The sequence below is a fragment of the Trematomus bernacchii genome, unplaced genomic scaffold (assembly GCF_902827165.1).
Source record: "Trematomus bernacchii unplaced genomic scaffold, fTreBer1.1, whole genome shotgun sequence".
NCBI lineage: Eukaryota > Metazoa > Chordata > Actinopteri > Perciformes > Nototheniidae > Trematomus > Trematomus bernacchii.
In genome coordinates, this window is record NW_022987564.1 from 13,411,039 (window position 1) to 13,430,954 (window position 19,916).

The following is a 19,916-nucleotide window of genomic DNA, read 5'->3' on the forward strand; positions in this document are numbered from 1 at the left end:
GCGCCACCAGTACCTGGCGAAGCTGCAGTTAGCGCCCCTGTCGACCGAAACCTCACACTGGAGGTTTATTCTCATGTAATACATAAATAAAAAGGGACCCATTTGGGGTAAGCAAGTATAAAAACAGTATTTGCTTGAGAAAGTGCTGGGCAATTTGATATGAATGTACATACACAGAATGATAATTGTTTTCTTACAAAGACAGCCATAAATAAATGGACAACCATGACTGCCCGGAACCATCGTCGCATATGTTGTTTCCACCCGGAGTCATGAGAAGCAAGCACTGCAAGCATGTTGTGAACTCTGGAAGTGTCCATGCTGAAATATCCGATAATAATCCTTTGATATTTTTGTGTTAAATCCATAAAACGAGTCAATGTAACCGGAAGAATAGTCTGGGACTTAACAACAACAATTACAGCCGTATTTCTGACTGCACCTATCAGTCACCATGGGACTCAAGCGACAGAAAATAGCCAAGAAAACCATAAGCTTCTACAAATACAACTTCAGCTTCAGACAACCATTTCAGATCCTCATCGATGGGACTTTTTGTCAGATGGCTTTAAAGAACAAAATTCAGATCAAAGAGCAAATGCCCAAATATCTGATGGGAGAAGTGCAGCTGTGCACCACAAAGTAAGTGGAGCTACTCATGTATAGTGTTTATGTTAAATGTAAATATCTTACATCTTACTTTTTTTCCAGCTGTGCACTGAAAGAACTGGAGACTCTGGGGAAAGAGCTGTATGGAGCAAGAATCATCCTGCAGAAGTTTCAGTCCAGGAGATGTGCACATCTTAAGGATCCTGTCCCGGCTTCAGAGTGTCTGCTGTCCATGCTGGGGGAGACAAACCCACACAACTACTTAGTTGCCACACAGGTAAATACCAAATAGATCCTTTGTACACTGACACACACCAACCAGAGGGAAAGCAAAATAAGGAATAATGTGTTTTTTGGGTACTTGTGGGTTATCTGTTGCCAGATCAAAATAACAAACATTAATCCTAGTGGTTAGGGTTGTTTAGAGAGTCTGAAAAAAAGAAACAAAAATGGCGACAGATAACCCACAAGTACCGTTTTTTGTATGTTGGAAATCAGAATCAGCTGACCTTATCTTATGTTTAAACACACCTACACATACAGATATAAATAGACATAAAGCTAAAAGGACAACAAAGCTGTAAAGTAAACATAGAACTCATGTACAAATTCGAATGGGTATATACAAAAAAAGGTATAAAACTACTAAGCAACAACCTCTGATGCATTGATTTTGTATCTGTGTGTACTCCAGGACCACACAGTCACTGCAGGTGTGAAGAAGATCCCAGGCGTTCCTCTGCTCTACATCATCCTCAACACCATCGTGCTGGACAAGCCCTGCCAGACGTCCCTTGATCACGTGAAGGCCGTCTCGCTGGGAGAGATGGTCAGCGTGGCGCAGCAGCAGAGCATCCGCAGCCTGAAGGAGGACAAGGGCATTGCACAGAAGGACGGAGAGAGGCGGGGGAAGAAGAGGAAGAGGAAACAGAGCAATCCTAACCCTCTGAGCTGCCTGAAGAAAAAGAAGAAAGGGGGGCCGACACCACCGAAGAACACGGAGCAGGGGCAGAAGAAGAAAAGAGTTAGAAACAAGAAACAAAAGACGGAGGGAGGAGACAACTTGTCAGCTCCTGTGGTTACAAACGCATAGAAACAAGACAGACTTTATCCATTCGTTTCTTTAATTCATTATATGAAAAGTTCCACAATCTAAAATATATGATACTTGCTCTAGTGTGTTTTACTGATGTTATTAGAATAAAGCAATGTTTTTCACATGATAACATTTTAAAATACTGTTCACGGTATGTTTTTTATTTTGAAAAATGTTGCAACAGTTTCAAGACTAAGGACTTACAGGCACAGGACTGATATATGTTCAGAAACATAGCAGTATTTTTGAGTCATGGAAGATTTGTCTTGGCTTTTTTACAAAATAAAAAAGCAGGTTTACAGGCACATAGTTGAGAATATAACATACTCAGACATTACATCATATAAGGTTGAAATCGAAGTAGATATCAAAAACAATGCATTTAGCTGGAAATGTACTGTATGCTGTGTGAGTCCAACGACCAATTAGACATCTTGATTGTGTAATTATTCATTCTAGAGATTAAAAATGTTGCTTTTTAATCAAAAAAGTGAATTCTCTTGATATATATATTACATTAATACATTGATATTGAACAAGTATCAACTTGATTTAAACTTTCAGAAGTTATTCTTAACAGTTTGTTGTACAGTTTTAACTAAATGATTATCTATACATAAAAAGGACACAGGATAAATTGAGCCATTCACAAACTTCAAGTCTTTTAGGAATATGAGAGCAACACAGTAATACAAATGTTAATTTCTTGAGCAATTACACCAATACATGTCAGGACTAGCATGCAAATATGGCCGGCCACTGCTGTTTACATCATCTATAGGTTGAAACCAAAGCTGTGTCCCACTTCCATAGTAGATACTATTTCTATGCAGTAATATATTTATAGTGTGCAAAAGCGGCACACTCAAACATTTTTTAAATAAGTATGTAGTATGGCTTTGGGACACAACTATAGTTTTGTGCAAACAGTTGAAGATGCAAGCCACGCATTTACAAAATGTACAACTGGAAGTCAGCAATACTTAAAGTGCTACACTACAGTCATACCATGATTAGTTGCTGGTTGAGTTTCACTACTGTAGTAACTGTTCAAATGTTCTCTTGCAGGCTCTGGGTATAGTGCATGCTCCTTTTGGCTAATGTCAGTGTACATGAGAACTGTTTTTCCTGCAGTGTTGGGACAGAAGAGTCTCCAAGTAACAGGGTTGATTGAGTTATCACTTGCACCATGAACATATTTTAAACTAGACACATTTTAACTTGAGTTCCATGCCAGTGCAACACAACATCTCCTTAGGGATAAAAGTGCTTATCAATAAAAAAAAAAAGCTAAAGAATATAAATAGATCAAATAAATTATAATAAATAAGAAAAGTGCCAATTGTTTTGATTTGCAACCCCCCTTGCTTTGGATTTTTTCTAAGAAGACATAATAAACAAACCTGGTTATTCAAACATCTTTGCTCCCACCACAATATTTAAATATTGCAGGAAGAAGAACATCCCACAAAATAACCTTTTCCTTACTAAACTAGTGTTTTCTAGATGATGTGAAAGCGAGGTCCGGGTGTAGCTACGATGTCGCTGTACGGCTCCTCCTGCACCAGCTCCACCGCCTGCTGCTTCTTCAGAACCAGGAAGCTGTAGAACTTGGCCGCCGCCTGCTTCTTGTTGTTGTTCCTGCACAGATCCAACAGGCCCACCGACTGGGCGCCCGTTTTGTCCATCACCCTCTGTGGCAAGGTGAGACAGAGGAGGTCAGGAAAGGTTTCTTTTTTTAAAGTCATTGAAGTATTACATCTCTAGATCAACTACTTTAAGCAGCAGATGATAAGGTCCTATACCAAATAGAACACTCCAAAGCCTCATGCGTGTAGAATCACAAAAGCGCCTTATCAAATTTAAATTCAAAAGAGCTTTATTGACAAGTTGTAAGGAAATGTAAACCTGTATTTTTTTCAATATATTGTAATTTGTTTGTTTGTTCTCGTGATATAATTCCTAGTTTTGTGTAATATCTATCATAAGTGTGTCAAAAAGGACCCGTATTAGAATAATATGTGTTTTTATGCCATTTCTGTCATTTTGGTTAAGAAAAATCACTTGTATAATATTTAGTATTATATTTTGGTTCACACTAGAAATATTTTATATTTAATTTTTCACTATTTATAATTTTAGACATTTTTTTTACATTTTGAAAAAAAACGTTTCATCTCTTCTCCTCTTGTCTACTCATAGCCCACCCCCCATCAATCCATGCCGGTTGATCAAGTTTGATAGTCCTATACCCCCCACCCTAACCTTCCCTTCAATTGTAAAGTGATTTTGATTCCTTGAAAAGCCCTATAAAAATATAATGTATTATTATTATTATTATTATTATTATTATTATTATTATTATTATTATTATTATTATTATTATTATTATTATTATTATACTGACAGGTATCAGATCTTGCTGTGTAAAATAATCTTCCTGAGAGGTGTCACTACAGTGATGTAGTCTGTGTGGTCTACAGTGAATGTATTCCTGACAGCCACAGGTGATAAGAATCAAAGGTTCCCATAGGATTCCATAGAAAATGCATGCGGGTCATTTTTGACCCACTTATGGAAGCTTGGGGTAGTAATACAAAAACTACAATTTCTTAAAATGTAAATTTAAAATTTGAATGGCATGATATCCAAAACATGTTTTTTGAGGAATAACTGGAATAGGAAATGATAAAAAAATGTAATTAGAAAGATACTTCAAGAAAACACCTCACCGGGTCAAAAATGACCCACTTATGGAAGCTTGGGGTAGTAATACAAAAACTACAATTTCTTAAAATGTATAAAATGTAAATTTAAAATTTGAATGGCATGATATCCAAAACATGTTTTTTGAGGAATAGCTGGAATATGAAATGATAAAACAATGTAATTACAAAGATACTTCAAGAAAACCACCTCACTCTCTTATGCATCTAAGGGTTACAGATATCTGTTTCAGTTCAAATACCTTATTTCCAATTTTTCCGAGATAAAGCACATTTTCTATTAGGCCTATTCTTTTCCCCTAAAACATCAAAAAGCATGAATATATTTCTGTCTTTATAACAATTCCTGAAAGGAACATTTTACATAAGCGTGCCTGTGCAATGTTTCATATCTAGTTCTACAGGCCAAATATTACTTATCACTTAAATAGAATATAATCCAGGGTGTTATAATGTATGAATTTGAAGTAGTAGTTGCAAGGGTAACACTTTATATTAAGGTACACAAATTAACCATCAACTAGTTGTTAATTAACATGCATATTAGCAGTATATTGGCTCTTTATTAGTCATTATAAAACACTTATTAATGCCTTATTCTACATGACCATATTCTTGACAGGAAACCGGGTACAGGAAGTAGGAGAAAGTGAACTGAATAGCATGGCAGTAGACATCCATGAGTAGACTGCTACTAATTTTCCCTATGCAACCTGAAGAGTAAAAGGGTCAATTCCGTCAGAAAGCAATGACTGTAAGTGTAAGTTTAAGCCTTGAACTTACACTGTAAGGATTAGTAACATGTATTGTGTTTATGTGATGACATTTGGAGATGTTTAAACACAATGAGAAAATGCGTTAGCATTCGCGGTAGCATTAGCTTACATGCTAGCGTTAGCCATACTAGCCTGTATACAATACATGCTTATTGCACAGCTAGCATTAGCTATATTTACCTTGTTTACACTTAGCGGTCCTATGTGACAATCTGTGTATGTTACACTTGCATGTATGAGATCATTCAGTGCCTTGTAACTTATTTTTTTATAGTTTCACTCCGTTTGAATGTCAGTGGACTGCAAATAAGGTCGCATTCACACCTAATAGTCCGCTTCTCTGGTGCGCACCAGACGACAGTTTGTTTCATTTTTCAGAAGGTTCGGTTTGCGTTCACACCATAAGGCGCATTCACACCGCAGTACTTTTCCCACAAAGGTTCATGAGAACTTAGTTCATGAGAACTCTTTAACCAGTGGATTTTTAACCACGGAAAACCCAAAATAATCGGGTGCTGAGCGTCACGGGTGCGCCGGCGTTCTCGCTCCCTCTCCCGAAGTCGGTTGTCGATCCAGATGGACTCATAGTGTCTGTGAAGTCGGCTAATGAGTAACAAAGCTCAGTGTCTCCGGACCATTCTGCAGTAGCCCAGGCTGCAGCTCTTCCCGTTAAATGGGACACAATAAACGCCACTTTACCATGGTCTGATGAGAAAGCCTCTGGGTTGTGCTGGAAATGCAGATCGCACTGCTCTGCAGTTCATGGAATCTCCGGAGAACCTCTCCGGAAGAGCCAGCTGTAGTGAGGAAGAAACAGCCTGGATCGGTTTGACAGCGTCAGCAGGATCCTCGACAGGAAAGCAGTCAGCTGTGAATGACGTCATCGGCGGAGTAGTCTGTAGGTGAGCGAAGAATTGCTGCATGTGATCCGTCAGCTGTTGTATCTGGGTAGAGACAGAATCCTGGAGCTCGGCTTGGCTTCCTACAAGCTCTTTTGGCGCATTTCCACTACACGGCCTCGTTCGGCCTCGCTCGGTATGGCTAGGCCTCGTTATGACTGGCTCACTTTATGGCACATTTCCATTACAGTTTAGGAACTGGGGTAGTATCTATAGTAACGCAGTGTAGGCGGAGCCGTGACGCCATCTTCAATGAGAACCCCAGAAAAACAACACAGCCGTTAGCTGTTAGCACTCAGAGCTCACAGCTCCTCATATCTGTTCAGAAACTAGACAAAAGTTAAACAAGTACAAACCACAGACTGTCTGTGTCATGGCGAATACAGTCGCTGGTTTATTTATGTCTGTATAGGCCGTTGTTGTGAGTGTGGACGGTCGGAGCATATATTGCGTTAGCTTAGCCAATCTCCATTTAGAAAACACGCATTTTAAAAGGTTTTTCGCCTGCCGTCTGTCTGCAGACTTGTCAAAGCATTAATTCATGGTTTTTACTAACCGGTATCAGTATGTTGTTACTTCGGCATAATTTTGAAACGTGTATTACAATTAAATCACGGTCAAATATGTTCATCTTGTTGTAGTTGTAGCCCCCTTGCCAGCGATTCTCTCTCTAGTTAGCACACTCAGCCCGACTCAGCTTGGTTGTTCCTGGCCCTAGAACCACGATTTTATGGGGCCAGAAAAACTGTGAATTAGGACCCGCTAGCCGGTACTAGGCCAAGTGGAAACGCAACCAAAGACGGGCCGCTGACGTCACAGCTCTCTTAAACGGGGCTCCGCGCTGTAGTGGAAACGCGCCATTAAACTCCTTGGCTGATTAAGCCCAGCTGTTTCTCATGGTAAAAAATCCTCTCTCCTTGGGCTGACAGGGCGGCATGAAATGTCTTTGGGTCGGCTGAGTCCATTGTGGTCAGTTCGTTCTGTCACGAACTTGGAAACACAAGGTATTGGACTCAAATGCACGACCCAGGAGACAGAGGTAAATTATGAGTAAGATAATTTATTCCAAAAACAGGATAATAAATAAGGATCGACAAAAAAGGTTCAAAAAGGCACAAAAAAAATCGCTCACTAAGTGAGGAACAAACTTACAAAATAATTCAAGAGCATAAATCAGGCATGAGACAAGGTGAGTAATCGCAGGCACGCTGACTACTTGCATAGAGACAGGACAAGACGAACTGACAAGGAACAAAGGGAAGCTGGGGACTATAAACAAAAAGTAACTGGACACAGGTGGAAACAATCAGAGGCGGGGCTGACGCTGATGAGGGCGGGAGACACACACCAGGATAGGAAGTGGGAGACAAGACAGAAAATGGTTAAACAAGAACATGAAACATGACTGGACTTAACATTTTTGACGGGACACAACAGCTTCTACTGAAGCCTTCCGAGTAAATCGCCAGAACGCCGACACCTCCTCATCTCCACCGCTCCCATGTTTTCTTTTGTGTTGCCATAAGTTAGTCTCTCTGCGTTTGTGCGCTGGGCTAATGCTAATGCTAATAATGCTAATGCGAGGATAATAAAATGGCGGCTTCACAAAACGTTTTGGGAGTTTTACGGGGCGTGGTTTGCATTCCGCCCAGCCAATCAGACATAGGAACCTTTTTCTCCCACGAAAGTACCTGCTCTCTAGCAGGGACGGATAACTGACGGAAAAGGGGGTAAAAAAGGTTCTGATGAACTAATTTTAGTTCCGGCTCTTTTTGGTGTGAACGCGACATTTCGGAACTATATCGGAACTAAAGTGGGAAAAGTACTGCGGTGTGAACGCGGCTATAGACTATATATAAATGGACGTAGGTAGGCCTGTCGCGATAATCGATAAATTGACTTATCGTACGATAAATAAAAATGGACTCGATAACTTTTCTGAGCTCGATAAATTGCTGTTTACATAAGGATGTGACCAGCATTTTAGCTAGGAGCGCTTTGGCTGCCAGGCGCGCTGTGGCTGCCGGCCACGCGCGCTGTGAGGGGCGGGGCTGACACACAGCCAGGTCAGGACACTCCGCGTGCACGTGCAGCAGCGTAGCAGCCAAATTAATAATATAGCGACAAGCAGGAGACAACGTGTGACTTACTCGCGGGGAATTTAAAGTGAAATGGAATTGGTTACAAAACCTAACTACACATCTCAATTCTCCGGTGTGGCAGTATTTTGGATTCAAGCCAAATCAACGAGGCGAACCTACGGACTTGAATGAGCCGGGCGGTGTGTCACATTTGTTTAAAAAAGATAGCGACAAAAGCAGGCAATCCCACGCATTTTAAACTACACCTGAAACACAACCACCCCATTCCGTTTTCCCAGCTGGTAGCAAACACGGCAGCTGGAGATGGAGAGCCCCCACCTTCCCGACAGTTTACAATCAAAGATGCATTTGCCCGACAATGCAAACATGTCTACTTGAGCAGGTCTCCCTTGAAAAGGAGATCAATGATCTCAAGGGATACACCTGGATAAATAAAGGCTTTAAATGAAATGAAGGTTGGTGTTCCTTGCTCGAAAACTTTGAAAAACAGATTTGGATATGGCCTGTTGAGGCATCTGGGTCTTTGTATGGACAGTGGACTGTACACTTGACTGTTGTTTTAAGGAGGTTTTTTTTGCTTGTGAGACAATGTGTGCTCTTATTTATTTATTGTTTTGGTTGTGTGTGATTTAATTAATTTATTATAAATTTAATTAATTTGTTTTATTCATTATATATCATTTATATATTTTAATATTATTTCACATTTCATTTGCAATGTTGAATGTTCAATAAAAAGTTATGTTTGAAAGGATGTACTTGAATTATTATTATATATTACCATTATGTCAGTGGTCTAAAATGGTCTTACAACAGCGCCGACAATATTATCGTTTATCGCAATAATTTCCAGGAAAATGTATCGTCCAAAACAAAATTAATTATCGTGACAGGCCTAGACGTAGGGTCCGTGACGTCACCCATAGGATTCTGCAGAGTTGCAGAGAAGCCCTTAGTTGACGGAGTCGGCCACTAACGGCTCGACAGTGACTTCAGACTGAGTCTAACTCCCGCCTGATCCAAATAAGGGCAAAGAGGCGGAGCCGAGGCGGGACCTGCTGAAACACAAGGCGGGGCTCCAAGCTCCCGATCTAGCTGAAGCTACCAAGCTAGGCTAACATGCTCACATGCTCATGCTCACTTAATAAGCCTTGTTCAACATAATTTATTTAGCTGATACTACAGCGGGCTGCAGGCGAACCAAGTCCGCATTTCGCTGCATTCCTTGATCTCCAGTTATAACGCCGGACTCCGCCGCCGGGACGGCCACCACTGGGATAATTTTTAACTTTTGCTCCCGTTTAGCATTATGGGCGTCATAGCCATAGACTATAAAAGTACCTGTCCATCAAAGTGACCACGCCCTAATTTATGCAAAAACTTTAAGACCTAATATAAATAAAAGGGTCGCGTTATAAAACAATTCACTCAACAATTAATAATCATTAAGGTGGAATCTAACTATATCCCGAATAATTTGTATTGCATCCAGGGGTAGAAACATGTTTATTTCTGCTGTAAAGTTGGGCATTTTAACATGGGGGTCTATGGAAATTCCTCCTTTCTGCAGTCATCGCCTATCGGCCAATAGATAAACTGCAGTTTGTGGCACTTCCTTATTGGCGTCCCGGCTCTGCCCCAGAGTTTGCCGCTTGGTTCACACAGGCAAAATTCAAACGGACTATAAACTTTAAACACAAGTCATGTGCTCGGAAATTCTGTTCAACAATTGGTCAGACATTAAGGGGGTAAAAACGCAAATCCCGGCAATTTCTACCGGAGCCTCCGCCATGGAGCATCGGCAGGTTATTTTCATGCTGTTGTTAATCTGGAGAGCATATCAACAGCAACGGCGCATATGATTATATAATCAGACAACGTGCGATACAAAACATTATAACACATATAATGAGAGACGTTCTGCAGTAAGGAGGGGGTTACACCGACGGCAGGTGGATCTGACTTTTATGTATAGTTTTTAGTTTGATAGTTTTTTTTACTTTACACGACACTGTTCAACACTTCATTCTGCTTCACTCTTTCGCTAACGATTTTGAAGACACCCGCGTTCTTGTGACACGTAAATACTACGCTTCCTATGTTTTGGTGCGGACTGTGTTCACACCGACCCAAACGAACCGCACCAAGCGGCTAAACGCACCAGGGTTCGATTCAACCGGACTATACAAGGCTGGTGTGAATGCGACCTAAGTCAATAAAGGAGCATGGCTGCTCATTCCCTGGCTCTCAAAATAGTTTGGCTGGCTGTTTAATCTATGTTCACACTGAGACAGTACAACACACTGGCTGCTTCTCAGGTCGATTATTTTCATTTCCTCGCTCATCAGTCCTCTGTATCACCAGAAGTTGATTTGTCTGCGCCATCTTGAGTACTGTCCCATGGCGCTTATTTCTGCCGGAGGAGCGAGGAGCGAGAATGGAGGAGCGATAATGGAGGAACTACCAGACCATCCTCTGATGAAATCCTCAGATACTCGCCCCGCCCCCTTACTGTGTATCGCTCACTGATTGGACGATGCAGCGCATGCACTGATCTGATGCTTCTTGACATGAGAGCAGTTTCCCAGCGGAGTGAAGAAAACACATGAAACTCACAAGAGTCACTCCTCAGTTTATACTGTGTTTTGTTTCAATGAATGCATCATTCAGTTACAAATATGTGATATATCTGAACAACAAAGTGGTCAAAAATTGTTTTATTCATTTATTGGAAACATTTTCATGATCGCTTTTTTCGTTTATACATTTTAAGAATGGCGTTTATCTTTTTTGAGAATGAGTTCTTATTTTATTTTATTTATTTGGGTCTACAACAGATGATACAAATGTATATGTCAGTAAATGTGTACTAACAGAGGCGGGGGTGTGTGTGAAAACAACGGGGACAGAGCTGCTGTCAGACATCAGCTGTGCGGCGTCATCACAAACGGACGTCGCTTCACGTGACGCTCCGGAGGAAAGGACGTCCCATTGCTCTTAAAACTAATTTCCCTGCTTCTCGTGGTTTCCTTGCGTCTCTCCATGCTTCCCTGGTGGGAGGGACTAAACGCAGGGAAACGACGCAAGTGAGGGACGCAAGGATTCCATTTAATCGACCTGAGAAGCAGCCATAGAGAGAACAGTACACCTATTGTGTAAGTACATACAAGCAGGTCACACAGTATGATCACAAATACATAAAATCTGTTCAAAATCTGTTTTTATTAAAAAAGTACAGGCTGCATATATGTTCTCAGCCTTGGAGAAACTTGACATGTTTTGGTTTGTGTCTGAATCTCTCTTTAGTGGTTCATTAATAAAACAGATATTTGAACATGTGCCTACTTTGTTCATGTACTGTTGAGGTTACTTTCAGTAGTTGCGTGCTATAATGTATTTACAAAGTGTGAAGAGGAGGCAACTTTAGAATAGGGAACCTGTTCAGGTCAATTAGAGTCAAACTACTAGCTTATTGGTTATGAACAAGACTTCACTTTAAAATAGGGAACATATTCTTAAATATAAATACCTAATTAGAGTCTAACTACTAGCTTATTGGTTATGAACAAGACTTCACTTTAAAATAGGGAACATGTTCTTAGATATAAATACCTAATTTTGAGTTATTTAGACACAATTAACAGTTATAGTTGAATGTCTTGTTACATAAAAATAGATCATATTTGTTAAATGTTATTATGGGAGAATTACTATTCTTGTGGTACTACTGCCTTATTAGGCCCATATTGAGCAGAGCATATTAAGACCAAAACTCATGTACAACAACTTCCTTACTTGCAATAAATAAGCACTAATTAGAGGGTTATTGAGGAAAAACTCTCAACTAATGGCGTATTACTTGTAGAATATGGTCATGTAGAATAAGGCATTAATAAGTGTTTTATAATGACTAATAAAGAGCCAATATACTGCTAATATGCATGTTAATTAACAACTAGTTGATGGTTAATTTGTGTACCTTAATATAAAGTGTTACCGTTGCAAGATATGCTGTTATTCTGGCTCTTCCAATAAGATGTAACACAAACATACCTGAAGGCCATGGAGCATCTGCTGAGTTCTCTTGTTCCACTTCCTCTCCTCCTGGTCCTGGTCTCCTCCCTGCCCCTTCTCCTCCTGACACAGAAAAACGTTTTAAACACTAACAAATGTTCCTTATAATAAAGTAATTGACAACATAAATCCTCCTTAAATTCATCTGAAAAATAAGGAATAAAATACAAATCCCACAGGTGTACTGTAGATCTGTATCTCACCTCTTCATCAGAGTCGTCGTCGTCCTTCTTCCTGTCCTTGTCGCAGAGCAGGTCCAACTCTATCATCTGGCTGATGTTGGTGCTCTCCTCTGGAGGCAGATCCACACTGGATGACTCCTGCTGCTGGGACTCCTGCTGCTGGGACTCCTGCTGCTGGGACTCCTGCTGCAGCTGCTCCTATTTAGAGAAAAAAACGTTAACGGATGCTAGAGATAGAATATAATCATTATATGTCATTATACATGTACAATGAGAGAAAAAAATGCTTCTCCCTTTCAAAAGGTGCCATCAAAACAAAAAACATCACAACATAAGACAACAAATACACACAGCATACATACTTAGGAATAAGGAATAAAGTGCAGTAATTATTTCCAGGGGTATACAAAATAAAATCTAAAATGTAATAAATAATAATAGTAGGTATCGTATTTATAATAATAATAATGACATATATGTATATATATATATATACAGAGTCACATTTATTTCTCATGCAGGATGATTAAGAGGTATGACTTGCAGGTGTTAAGAGCAATGATGACTCTTGGGAAAAAACTGTCTTTGAGTTTTTTCCCAGGGTGGAGACTTTGGAGTCCTGACACCAAATATGGGGTGATCTCAGATATGGATCATGAATGTAACTTTTTTATTTATTTAACCTTTATTTAACCAGATAAAAAGCATTGAGATAAAATCTCATTTACAATGCTGACCTGGCCAAGAAGGCAGCAACGTTACACATTATTACACATAACACAGACATATAAAATACAGAGAACACAACTAAGTAAACAAAAAGACGAAAAGCAGTCACTACATTGTGCACATTTGGGACAGTAAGAAAGGTACGCTACTTATTACTGCAAGAGTAGCTGGTGGTAAGGACCTCAGACAACTTCAATTTAAAACAGGCTATTGGGACAAGTGCCATCAGTTTTAGGCGTGATTGAAGGTCATTCCAAGACCAAGGACCATAACACAAAAGACTCCTTTTTCCAGCCTCAGTCCGCACGGCAGGAACCTGGAACCGTATCCAGGCACTGGATCTGAGGTTGTAAGAGTCACAAACTGGAGCAAATCTGGCACATATATACAGTGGAAGCTTACATAAAATGGCTTTATACATTAATAAAAACCAATGCTGCATCCTACGCACACTAAGTGAGGACCATCCAGTTAGGCTATACAGTGTGCAATGATGAGTCCTATAGGGTGCATTTGATATATATCGCAGTGCAGCATGGTAGAGTGGGTCAAGTTTGTCCAAAACAGTGGGACAGGCAAATCTATAAATTGTATCACCATAGTCAAGCTGGGACAGGAATAAGCCAGAGACCAACCTTTTACGTGAAGAAGTTGAAAAACAACATTTAAGTCTGTAAAGGAAGCCAAGAGTGAATTTCAATTTCTTAGTTAGAACTTCAATGTGGTGTTTAAAGTTTAGATTTCTGTCCAACCAAAAGCCAAGATATTTGTATGTATCGACAAACTCAACGGAGACGATTCATCTGCAAGGGGAAAACTGTACTCACGGGCAGGGCTGGCTCCGTGTCCTGGGCTTTGCGTTTGAGACCACGTTGGGATGAGGGGGGGGGGCATGACCGACTCGTCTAGCGTTGTCCTGCTGCCCTCAACAGCTGAGGTCTGCAGAACGTTAGCCTCTTCCATGATGGTCTGGTCTGGAGAGGAAATAGAATGGTTAGAAAAAACAAAATATTGTCTTGATTATGCCTGAGGAAAAATGCATGTTTCAGTTTAATGTCACTGAGAGAATACATTCACACCACCCACCCCCCCCTTTTTTTTTTAGCAAGGTCGGTTCAGGTCTGTAGCAAGGTCAGCTGTTAATTCTGCTATAAAATACTTAGAAACGGGTTTAGTCTGCCAAATATTAACATTGGAGAAAAGGATATGCACTCAATAATTACATTTCCAATCGTTTCCGCAAAAAATACATTGTTTTTGTCTGCCACCTACCAATTTCATACCAAACCATAGCCAACCCAAATTCAAGCACTTCAGTTTGTGTTATGTCTGTTCGCCAATAAATTCTTCATACATGTACACAAACACCCATTTGATACCCATGATGTCTCTCTGCTGCTGTCCTGTTGTTTCCTCTCTGGGCACTTCCGGGTTCTCCAGATCCTTGAGGAACTCATCCAGACTGTCGGCCTCTCCACCTTTCCTCCTCCTCCTCAGCTCGTCTGGCACCAGGGGGGTCAGACACCTTGTAAACATCTACAGAGAGAAAGCAAAGGGGAGGGTGGATATGAAGAACCAGAAAGACAGAGCATTTTAATCGTAGTTTGTCCCTGACTAACTTTGCATCACTAACCTTAAGCAGCCTAACATTCCACAGAGACTGAGCAGGGAGGGAGAAAAGCTTCTCCACTCCTCCCGTCTCCTTCCACATCATCAGCTTCTTGGTGGGGGGGGCCAGGTCCAGGGTGGTGACTATGTCGGAGTAATCAGACAGCTGTGCACGGATGGTCTTACTGTCCAACTCCTTCACGCTGTCCACAATCAGCTTCCTCTTACGCTTGGCCTTGGTCTCCTTTACTGCACCGTCAATAGAGAGAAAGAGATGAATCAGCTAAGAAAACCAAAACAGCTCTCAGATTTCGAGCCAAAACACTATCTCTGTATTGGTGAAAGATATGTCAATATAGGTTGTGATATTTGAAACGATTCCAATGCACATTTTCTACACAAGCACACTGTCTTGCTCTCTCTTTGCTCCAACAGCGAGTCGAGTAACTCAATTACCTGTGATGTCAATGGGCTCCAAGGCGAAGGTTTCTTCTTCGTTGTGAACCAGGGTGGTATGTTCTGTCTGGTCCGCCATGGCTGGTAGGGGCTCTGTTGGGCCGGAGTCGGGACTATCTGGGGCTCCGGCTAACAACACACACCATAACATGTTTGATGTAGGTGATTGTATTGTAATTTTAGTTGCATATAACAAGTTACAAAAGGGTCTACAGCTGCAGTTGTGTAACTGACCTGAGAGAGCATCAAAGTCGTCATCATCACATCCGTGGACCTGAGGCATCATCACGCTGTCTGTGATGGCAGGAGGGTCGTCAAAGATGCCGTCTCCTTCCTCGTTACTCAGCAGCTTGTCAACTACACAGACAGGTGAGGTTATTCAGTTATTACAATAAAGATAATTCACTTTGATTAACTGCCAATCTAAATGCTAAAAGTGTTTAGTGACATTTCCGGATGACTTCCTAAATAACCCCAGGAACCTGCTTAAGCACAAAATGTGATGACATATTTCTTTACTCCTAATAAGACGTGAGGAGGATAAACAGCATCACTTACAGATGAGGACTGTACCTAAAAATCATTATCGAATCTGCTGATTACTATTTGTATTTACTTATCCATTGACAAAACGTCAGAAAAAGTGAAAAATGTCCATCACAGTTTCTCCAACTCCAAGGGGATTTCTTTAAATGTTTTGATGTTCAGTTTAATATGATTTAAAACAAGAGAAAACATGGAAAAACTCGCATTTGAGAGTCTATTACAGATGTTGTAAAACTTGAATCAGTAAAAACTGAAGGAATTATCTCCATTATGCGTGTTTTTCATTACAGTCTCAGTGTCTATAATATTGACAGGATCTTACCCAGCATGCCTCCCTCAGTGCTCTCCATGGGGTTGTCTCCGAAGTCGTCCTTGTACTGGTCGTCGTACTCCAGATGGTTGGATTTGTTCGCCGTGGCGTTAGCTCCTCCCTCGGCCTCCAGCAGCAGGTTGGAGGCGGACACTCCCATGATGTCCACCTCAAACGCACTCTCCTCCCGCATCATCTCCCGGTCGTCCATGCCAAAGTCAGCTGCACAACAGAAATGTGTTTCGAGTGTTCAAACATATGACCCTGACAGTGTACAAAAGCATGAATGTTGGAAGGAAAGATTTCTACCGAAGTCATTGTCCTGCAGCAGGGTGAGGTTGCCCACCTCCTCTCTCATGGTGATCTCCTCCACCCTGCTCTGGTTCAAGTTGAACTGCTGAGCAATGTCAATATCACTGTACAAAACACACCACAGTAAAGTCAAATGAATCTTGTATTTACACCACTATTCTTTAAAGTGGACCTATCATGCTATATTTGAATAATATAGTGTAGGACCATACCTATATAAGGCATATTTATACTTTTTTTTTTTTCAAAATACCAAACAGATCATGCATTTTAGCCATGCCTCATTTTGCTCAATTTGACAATTTATAGCTCTGTTTGTGCAGGAGCAGATTCAGTGAGAACAGCACCATCTACTGGCCTGGCATATGTACTACAGCGTCTCCAGCGCTTTCGAACGGCAATGGCCGTGGCGGTCTCCTCCTGATTGGTGGAGTTGGCCCAATAGCCACACTGTCCTGACGTCAGGACAGTGTTCAAATCTGGATCAGTTTTTATCAGATCCGTTGCAGCCCCTTTTTTAGAGATTTGGGTATGGAGGAAAATAGAGAGGGTTGTGTTTTCTGACACTTGGTGAGTTCCCTGGAACACCGGGGACACATATTCATGTATAAAAGACGTACGAAAGTGCATTTTGCATGATAGGTCCCCTTTAAGCTATTTCATATTTGTTATATATTTCATATTTTGTTAGGGTAATTGGGGTGTGCCAATCCTCCAGTTTGAAAACCATTTTACAATTCAAAAGGAGGGGGTCAAAGGACTCACTCTAGATCTGGAAGTGGCTGGTCAAAATCATGGAACTCCTCAGGCAGCGTGATAGCGTTGTAGGCTGCTTCTCTGTTCTCTTCAGGAAGATCCACAACACCTGAAACACCACGACGTAGGGTAAGAGTTACACCATGTGCTTTAGCTCATAAGGGTATGGTGAATGAATCAGGGTATTTTTACTGTATATGTTATGCAGTTTTAGTATTGCATGCATGTAGGTGTGATGTGTTTCAGGATAAAAGTGCTGCCTGATTCATTGTAAAATATTTATAAACTTGAAAAATCTCCTCATTATGCTGTAGAATTTAAATAATAAATAATGTTGGTGTGTGCACGCATTTGTGTAGATGCAGATATAACCTTAAGTAAATATTGTATTTATCTAGGAACATAGGAAAGGCTTCAATCTCTGACTGACATTGCATGTAATGAGCACTAGAGGAAAGAGTATAATGAGTCACTGCTGAATATATTTGACTTAAAAGTTGCATTTTGTTACCAACCTGGTCGAAACGCCATCTTGATCTTGATGAAGGCTTCGTTACAATCTGCCAGCAAGTACTTGGCCTTCCTGTGGTAGATCCTCACCACCCCCAGCAGCAGATGCCCTGATGTTCGTAAAGCCATTTTCACCTTTAAAAAGGTATGTTCAGAAATGATCAGTGACAGAACTGTAAAATATACTTGCAGTATTTCACATTACCTTTGTACATTGTGCAATTACCTTGGGTGAGATGATGCTCTCTATGCTGCTCTCCAGATTGCACTCAAACACATGAGCCTTGGTCAGCTTCTTGTCCCAGTGGGCCGCCAGCCAGATTTTGGCCAGCGGCCCACGTTTGCTGAGTACAAAGTGGGCATAAAACATTGCCTCAGCGCCTTCTCACCACAAGGGAAAGGGGAAAGGGGAGGCCTAAAAGAGATAACACAATTAAGTGTGTATTTGATGGAAATCACAGCAATTAATAGGTAAGCAAAGCATGACACTTGAGAGAACACATTCATTGTGTGGTATAAGCGTTTGCAAGCATAATCTTTGAAGATGATGTCATGCTTGTCTAGCTAAATAGGAGTTATGACAGCAGTTCAAAGCAGGGTGCAAACTGATTAATTGAGACTTTTCTAAAACCTATTCTGTTTTTTTTTTATAGCAACTACCATAGCCACATTTTTATTTATATGTATTGATCAAGCTAACAGGAAGTGTATAATTGAGATAAATTGGTGATTGATGTTTTAGTTATTTACTTCATTTTAGAAAGGAACAATCTTCGAGCATTCTCATAATGATAACTTGATCAATAATACATAACATAATCCATGCTATATCCAGATAGCATGGATTATGTTATTTTAAAGTTATTTGAACAAACTGTGCCGTGCGGATGAACAGTAACAGTCATAATGTCTAAGCAAACTTGATATTCACCTTTGAGAAATTAAAAAGACAATGTTTAGCAATATGAGAGCAGGTGTGCTTACTTTTTTAATATATATATTTTTAATTATAGAATGAAATTAAAGGTTACTGTGTATTCTAAATACTTGTCGCCTTATTGACTTGAATTATTTCCCCACCAATTGGAACTACCTGACCACTACACAATATGTGTTGTTTTGTTTCAGCCCAGTCTTAAGATGTTGTAAATGAATACTCAGGTAGCCATAGGTACAATTGGCAGCCATACCTGCAGCACTGTAATGTAACGTTACCTTTAACTGCCCCAATATGTTTTGATTACTCTAAAACAATAAGTCAGTAACGTTACACTCTGGTTAGCATCCAGCGTTATGGGGGGAAGCAGCCACGTTAGTATAGCCGTAAAATATCGACCGCTTAACAGCGTTACACGCTACCGGTGACAGTCAGATTTAACTGCATTACCGCTGACGCTCTGTGAAAACAACAGGTGATGATGCGGACCAGCTACCGTTAATGCTGCGTTCACACCGGACTCGATTAGCCTCTGTCATTAACCTGAGCACCGCGGAGGTATCTCTGTTGACACTGACAAAAAACAAGGCATATCACACCCTAACCGATATGACTCACCTTAAGCCGTTTGGGGCTTTCCTCGTTATGCCGGTGGTTCGGCTCCGGGTCTGTTTTTCCACCCCTCCTCTCACTAAAACAAACAAGATGGCGTCCTCTCCCCCCTCCCTGGACGGTTATAAACCTCAGCAAGATGCAGAGTGGTGCTGATGTGGGAGATGATGGAGGGAGGCTTAACTCTGCACCTGTGCATATTTTACCTGTGTACCCTTAGTGGTTGAACAATAATTCAGATCTCTTACAAGCACAGCAATACTGCAGTGTAAAAAAACTAAGTTACAAGTAAAAATACTGTTTTCTGAATTTGTTCAAAGAGTAAAAGTACTCATTATGCAGAATGGCTAATTTCAGAGTAGGCCTAACTATATTATTGGATTATCTGGAAGTAAGTGGCTTTCTTTTTTATATATATATTTAACATACAGTTCTATACTTTATCATTTCTATACACATACACCTCTTGTTGGCATTTCAAAGTAAAGTACTCCCACAGAATGATCCCTTTCTGTAATCTTATTACAAAAATGTATCATATCTTCAAAACTGAGCACATATTTTCTATGCAAAATATAAATCTGCAAAGTCCCAAACTATACCCGCGAAATAAATGTAGAAAACATTTAAGAACAACTCTGTCATGTAATTTTTCTTTGTCGTATCGTTATTTTCC

The 19,916-nt window shown here is 40.5% G+C and overlaps 2 protein-coding genes across 2 annotated transcripts; one reads left to right on the forward strand and one right to left on the reverse strand.

The window, feature by feature from the left end:
- The first annotated feature begins 231 nt into the window (after positions 1–231).
- Positions 232–1,847, forward strand: utp23 (UTP23 small subunit processome component). Its single transcript, XM_034124737.1, has 3 exons — positions 232–642; positions 712–886; positions 1,304–1,847. Exons 1-3 carry the CDS (start codon positions 455–457, stop codon positions 1,700–1,702), a joined length of 762 nt encoding a protein of 253 aa, XP_033980628.1. The 5' UTR covers positions 232–454; the 3' UTR covers positions 1,703–1,847.
- LOC117477928 (double-strand-break repair protein rad21 homolog A-like) lies at positions 1,720–19,293 on the reverse strand. Its single transcript, XM_034124736.1, is given in 15 exon segments — positions 1,720–3,399; positions 12,262–12,345; positions 12,486–12,662; positions 14,021–14,083; positions 14,085–14,167; positions 14,573–14,729; positions 14,827–15,050; positions 15,258–15,386; positions 15,492–15,614; positions 16,126–16,335; positions 16,423–16,529; positions 17,191–17,290; positions 17,697–17,826; positions 17,918–18,106; positions 19,247–19,293. Coding segments are annotated over 14 exon segments (1,923 nt in total). The 5' UTR covers positions 18,062–18,106; positions 19,247–19,293; the 3' UTR covers positions 1,720–3,207.
- Positions 19,294–19,916: the final 623 nt, after the last annotated feature.

Excerpts from the sequence above, each read along its gene's own strand:
- utp23 (XM_034124737.1), top strand. The coding sequence starts at position 455 with ATGGGACTCAAGCGACAGAAAATAGCCAAGAAAACCATAAGCTTCTAC. Across the intron at positions 643-711 it reads GTGCAGCTGTGCACCACAAA|CTGTGCACTGAAAGAACTGG; the intron begins GTAAGTGGAGCT and ends CTTTTTTTCCAG. Across the intron at positions 887-1,303 it reads ACTACTTAGTTGCCACACAG|GACCACACAGTCACTGCAGG; the intron begins GTAAATACCAAA and ends TGTGTACTCCAG.